We start from the raw sequence: 6,000 nt of genomic DNA, 5'->3' as shown, positions 1-6,000 counted from the left end.
TTGAGGTTCGAATCCATGACTATAGGACCTCAGAACCCTCCCTCTCTCACATCACTCTGAGGTTTCTGAGTTTAAAGGACCCCAGCAGCAAAGCCGCTGGTTGAACTCAGAGAAAAAGAGACCTCCCGTAGCGCGGGTTCCCAAAGCTCCCAACAGGCCCTGCGTTCAGCAGTCTGGCCAGACGAGTGGGCGGTTCCAGACGCCGGAAGGCGTCCCGGAGACTACGTTTCCCAAAAGGCTCCGCAGAACGCCGCTGATTGGCGGAAGGGAGACCGGCGACAGCGTGATGACGTTTCGGGACGCTGGCGCGCGGGATTTAAACTTCGGCGGTTTACGCGGCGTTAGGATTACCAGAGTTGTGGTTTTCTGGCCTTTCGCGTGTCCCTCACCGGAGCTCCTGCCTGCCCATGGACTCGTCGCTTCAGGCTCGCCTGTTTCCTGGCCTCACCATCAAGATCCAGCGCAGTAATGGTGAGGGGCGGGGACCTTAGACCAAAGGGACCCGTGGGCTGAGACGACTGAAATTACCGCCCCTCCCCAAATGGCAGGCCCTGAATCACTATTGGGGATCCCCCCACACCCCTGGTCTAGGTCTCCTCACTGGCGGTCAGTCTTCCCTGCCAACGGCCAGGGGCCTCTGCACTGGCCATGCGTCTCCTTTCCGTCCTCCAGGAGTGGGCGGAGCCCCCGTGTCACTGGACCTCCCCGGGAAGTCAGGATTCCCTTCCCCTCCAAAGTTCTCCCCTGAAACTGCCCTGCTCTTGCAGGGACCTCGGCTCTCTGACCCCCTACTCTCCCATTAACACTGAGCACTTAGAATATGTCAGACACCGGATTCAGGGTAATGGGACAAATGATGAGATCCCTGCTCTTCATTCAGGAGCTTGCAGTTCTGCCCTCTCCTTTTCAGTTCAGCAGGTATCTCAACTATGACAGGTCTAATGATACCAGTATCATTAGAATGGTCAGACATAAAGGTCAGGAGTGAGATAGGGAAACCTGAGGGCACTAGAGCCTCAGTGCTGTGTTGCAGAATGACTCACCTAAGCACTAGAGAGACTCCCCTGCCCAAACATACCTTCACCACGCTGTAGTCTCTCTTTTGAGTGGGGATGAGCCCTTATTCTCTGCAGCTCAGTTTTAAGAACTGTTCCCTGCCTAGGTCACTGAGGGATATTCCAAGGGTGGGGTGCCAAGAGGTTTGTCTGCTGGGGTTAGAAAGTCAACTGTCCCTTCCTTGAGGTCAACTTAACATTTGAGTCTCTGGGATCCTAAAAGTGAAAAAGATAGGTAACTCTGGCTTTTTCATACTGTAGGCATAATTCACAGTGCCAGTATAAGCACTGTGAACTTGGAGAAATCCTGCGTTTCAGTGGAATGGAAAGAAGGAGGAGATACAAAGGGCAAAGAGGTGGGTTCTATGAGTGTGCCTCTACCACAATTTAAAAGACATGTGTAGAAATGGAACTTGTGTCAGCCTTGTTTTCGATGCTGGCTTGTCCTCTCCAATCTTAAATGTGGTCCTCTTTGAATGCTTTGGGACTTTTTTTAAGGCAGCCTTGTTCTAAATTGAAGCAATCAACAGTTTCTGGTGTGTTTGTAGAAAGCAAACTGCACAGACTTCTAAAACCTTACTCAACCAAGCTAGCTTCTGAGTGCACACTACCTATGATACTGATTTGGAGAGTAAAATTGATAATCTCTTTGGGGAGACAAAAGTATGTTTCTGAAACACCCAATAATAGAAGTCAAGGAAATGGCAACCCACTCCAGTACTCTTGCCTGGAAAATTCCATGGACAGAGGAGCCTGGTAGGTTACAGTCCATGGGGTCACAAAGAGTCGGACAGGACTGAGCGACTTCACTTCACTCACAGACAGAATAATGCTAGAGCAGCTCAGAGATGGAAACTCACTGAAGATGAGCTTGTGGGAGTGGGGCCAAAGAAACAGTGAGGTGGCCCTCATGGGGACTGGTAAAGAAACTGACTCCAGGCACAGAGGAAGGCTTAGTATGCTTGGCAGCAGCAAAAAGACTGAAAAGGGAGACTAGAAGGCCTTTGTCTCTGGCACTAAGATGTTTAAGATCTTATTCTGCAGACAGTGGGAGCCTTGGAAGGATTTTGAGAAGAAGGAGGGATATGCCTAAGACATTTATGTTTTAGAGGCATGTGGTGTAGTGAAGAGCTCACCAGGCTGAGTACGAAAACCTGGATTCTAGAGTCTGGCCCTGCCGCTGCTTAATGTGTTCTCAAGCACATTTCTGCTCCTATTAGAAATTCAGCTTCTTCATTTATGAAATGAGGATGATAATAATATCTACTCATAGGGTTGTTTGAGGACTTATTCAACAAATCCTTCTGTACTGGTTCCAAAATGCCAGCCAGTGTGTTTGTTGTTGGGGATACAGAGGTGAATAAGACAAACCTGGACCCGCTTCCATGAAGCTTAATGAGATAACACATGTAAAGTGCTTGCTTAGCATGGTGCCTTATGGTAGGTACATGTTTATTTAGGTGGTATATTTGAGAAATAGAAGAACTGAATTCTTTATATCATCTGTCCTTGAATCAAGAGGTTCCTAAAATCCCTTTCAACCATCTATTAGCAGTTCCTTGTGACTTGTTTTTGTTGTTTGTTTAGAAATACAATTCTTATTGCGTCTTAACTCCAGCTCAAACGTTGCCTGTGGAATAAAGTTCAACCTTCTTAGTGAGGCATTCAAAGCCTTTTCAAGATCTGATCCCAATCAACTTTTGCCCTTCTTACCATAGACTCCTCCCAGAGTATCCTGTGCCAGGGACAAGTGGGGCAGTTCCCCACCCTGTGACCCTGCCCAGTGCCTCGCTGCCTCCACACTCTTATCCCTTCCTGAATCATTAACATGAGAATCAGTTAATGTCAGAACTCTGGTCTCCTGCATTGTTTATGCGCTCTGTAGTTTAGGGATTGGAATTGGGGTGGAGGGGTAGTAGTAAGGGTTTGTAGCTGTCCAAGAAAGGTGAATAGAAGTGTGGCTACTGAAGTACTCACCAGCTTTTGCACTTGATCATTCTGTTTTCCTTGTGTGTCCCATGCTGCTTGGGTTTCCAGCCCTTTGTGCATATGGCTTCTCTCCCCCACTACAATATGAGCTCACTGAAGCCAAGGGCAATGCATGTCTTTTTTATTTTTTGGTTGCACTGGGTCTTCGTTGCTGCATGTAGGCTTTCACTAGTTGAAGTGAGTTGGGGCAACTCTCTAGTTGTAGTGCATGGGCTTCTCATTGCAGTGGCTTCTCTTGATGCAGAGCATGGGCTCAGTACTTACGACTCTAGAGCTTGAACCCAGTAGTTGTAGCACATGGGCTCAGTTGCCCCCCAGGATGTGAAATCTTCCCAGCTGTCCAACCATGGGACCTCTAGGGAAGTCCAACACATGTCTTAGTTCACTTTTGAATACCTTCCCCCTGCTGCCTTACTCATGCCTAATAAGTGTTTGAAGAAGCTGTTAATACATAAAAGTTGCATATGTAGGAAGTGAAATTCTCACCCTGGAGTACATGCTGCAGCTCTTTCACATTTTATCACAAATGTGAAACACAAATAATCAAGTTGGTACTATTTTGGTGTGTTTGAATCTGCTGTAAAATATGCTGATGAAGCCTGAGTTGTCCCTAGAGAGTTTTAGGACTCTGGTGATGTAAACCTGGAATTGTGACCTCATTGCAGGTATGCACAGGAAGTAGGGAAGGCATGAGTAGGATGCTGTGACTGGGGAAGAAGTTTCTGGGCCCAGTAGAAAATGTAGGTAGATTTAGGACTAGGTAACAGCTCTTGGGAACTTGTCCCCGCCCATAAGATCCTGAAGGGCCCTCCATTTGACTATCAGTGGGACAGTTAGAATTGTTTCCCCCTTGGTGGCAGGCAGCAAGAGGTGTTCAGGGGCTGTGCCCAGCAGGACACCACTGCCCCACAGAGCAGTAGGGAGCCAAGTGGTTGAGATCTACTGTGGACTGTCTGACTGTTTGCCTGCCTGTCTGCCTTCCTCCTCACCTCATTCTCATCACTAACATCTACCATTGGCTTGGAAGTCAGAAACCAATATCCATCTAGATGGTAAAACACGATCAGGGAATAAATATTTGTTTATAGCTGTTAGTACTTGGCCGAACTTAAAGTTTATAAAATATAAATTTAGGGGTAGCCTTGATTGCAGAAATGCAATTGAATTGAACAAGTTATGTTGTTCACAGAAACTTTTACTTTCTCCTTGCAGGTAGATTTTGATGATGTGGCTGCAGTAAACCCAGAACTCTTACAGCTTCTTCCTTTACACCCGAAGGACAATCTTCCCCTGCAGGAGAATGTAACGGTTCAGGTAGCTGCCAGTCATCTGACTATAGCCATGCCCCAGAGGATGCACTCGGCTTGTTTGGGTCTTTGCCGGTTTGTTTTCTGGGTCTGCTTAGTACTTCAGCACAGCACATGGGCCCAGGATAGGCCCTTGAGAGCTGATAAGACCCATATGTTGTGGTGGTTTGTTCTGTTTTTCAGAAACAAAAGCGCAGATCAGTCAGCTCCAAAATTCCTGCTCCAAAGGAAGGTAAATGGATTTCTACTGGCTCACTGTCATGGGGTTTGTGCCAGAAATGATGTTCTTGGGGCTCAGGAAGCTGTGAGTAGACTCACGGTTCCAGTTTAGAAGACTGCTACTGTGTAGGCTGAGTCCTGCCCTGTCTTCCACACCTCTTTCTGTGAGGAAGAATCCAACCTTCAGGGAGGAAGAAATGGAGAGGTGTTGGTCAAAGGGTACAAAGTTTCAGTTAGGCAAGATAAAGAAGTTCTGGAGATTTAATGTATATCATAGGGCCCATGATCAATGAGTGTATTGTATACTTGGAAATTTACTATGAGGGTAGATCTTATGTTGAGTGATTTACTACAAAAGGAGAAAACAAAGTATAAAACGAGGGGTACAGGAGGAAACTTTGGAGGTGGTGAGTAGATTTTAGCATTGATTATGATGATGGTTTTATGGGTGTATACTTACCTCCAAATCCATCAAGTTGTACACAGAAAATACTACCAGCTGTTTTCATGTCAGTCCTACCTCTGAAGCAGTTAAAAAAAAGAAAGAGAGAATTCAACCATTCAACCTACAGCTTAGACCAGTCTCTTTGGATCTGGTGCATTTGGGAAATTTGCCAACTGGCCTGGAAGCCTTTCCTGTGGAATCCAGAGCAGTAATCAACCTAATTCTGGACTTGTTTTCCCTCCCTGGGAAATGACATGCCTTGGAGTGAGGTGGTGAGTGGGCTGTCAGAAAAGCTAGGTCAGGGCCATTTAGAAGGTAGAGTTGGTAGTGCTGTGGTGATCTGGGGGTAGGGTGGGATTGGACCAATAATAGCAGTGCTTTGAACTCCAGGAGAAAGTTAGGCTTTCTCTGCAGGAATCAGCATAAATCTACTTTAACTACGGTAGGCTGTGACGGGTGCCTATATGCACAAGCTGCCCAAATAATCCAGTTTATAACCCAGAGCCAGCTATACTTCACAGCCTGCACAACCTGTCCCAGTCGGGGGGTTATCACTATCTCAACATAATCCAGCCACCCTGGGCCCAGAGACTACATGACTGGAGCTTCAGGTTTCCCAGGGGCCCAAGGTGAAAGGTGGGATGGTTTTGAGCTTGAGCTAGGCACGAGTAGTGTAATGCTGTCCCTCTCTTGCTGGCTGTATACTCCAGTGGCCTCCAGGAGAAATATGGGTGGCAGTGGTCTCTCTCCACATGCATGTCCCAAAAGGATATTGCCACTGCTCCTTTTTTTTCTGACTATGCCATCTGGCTCATGGGATCTTAGTTCCCTAACCAGGGATTGAACCTGGGCCCTCGGCAGTGAGAGCACGGAGTCCTAACCACTGGACCCCTACCGCTGTTTTTAATAGGAAAAAATAATGATTCATTATTGAATGAATGACATTGAACAGTAGAAGTGAAACACAAGATCACAGATGTTTTGA

The 6,000-nt window shown here is 46.9% G+C and overlaps 1 protein-coding gene and 1 long non-coding RNA gene across 3 annotated transcripts in view; one reads left to right on the top strand and one right to left on the bottom strand.

Annotated features, from left to right (window-relative positions):
- Positions 1 to 291: 291 nt before the first annotated feature.
- The window catches only part of KIF2C (kinesin family member 2C), an 18,108-nt gene continuing 12,399 nt past the window's right edge, over positions 292 to 6,000 (top strand). For both annotated transcript variants that reach the window (XM_043461541.1, XM_043461540.1), the window contains exons 1-4: positions 292 to 471; positions 1,317 to 1,411; positions 4,257 to 4,358; positions 4,535 to 4,583. In XM_043461541.1, the coding sequence (XP_043317476.1) occupies positions 408 to 471; positions 1,317 to 1,411; positions 4,257 to 4,358; positions 4,535 to 4,583 (310 nt within the window). In that variant the 5' untranslated portion in view covers positions 292 to 407. The remainder of the gene's footprint in view (positions 472 to 1,316; positions 1,412 to 4,256; positions 4,359 to 4,534; positions 4,584 to 6,000) is intronic.
- The window catches only part of LOC122437071, a 25,877-nt gene continuing 23,489 nt past the window's right edge, over positions 3,613 to 6,000 (bottom strand). Inside the window, exon 3 of the long non-coding RNA XR_006268168.1 lies at positions 3,613 to 4,751. This is a non-coding gene — a long non-coding RNA (uncharacterized LOC122437071). The remainder of the gene's footprint in view (positions 4,752 to 6,000) is intronic.

Source organism: Cervus canadensis, chromosome 2, assembly GCF_019320065.1.
Source record: "Cervus canadensis isolate Bull #8, Minnesota chromosome 2, ASM1932006v1, whole genome shotgun sequence".
In the NCBI taxonomy this organism is placed as follows: Eukaryota; Metazoa; Chordata; class Mammalia; order Artiodactyla; family Cervidae; genus Cervus; species Cervus canadensis.
Note: the sequence above shows the minus strand (reverse complement) of the source record. Positions and strands in the feature narration are given on the sequence as shown.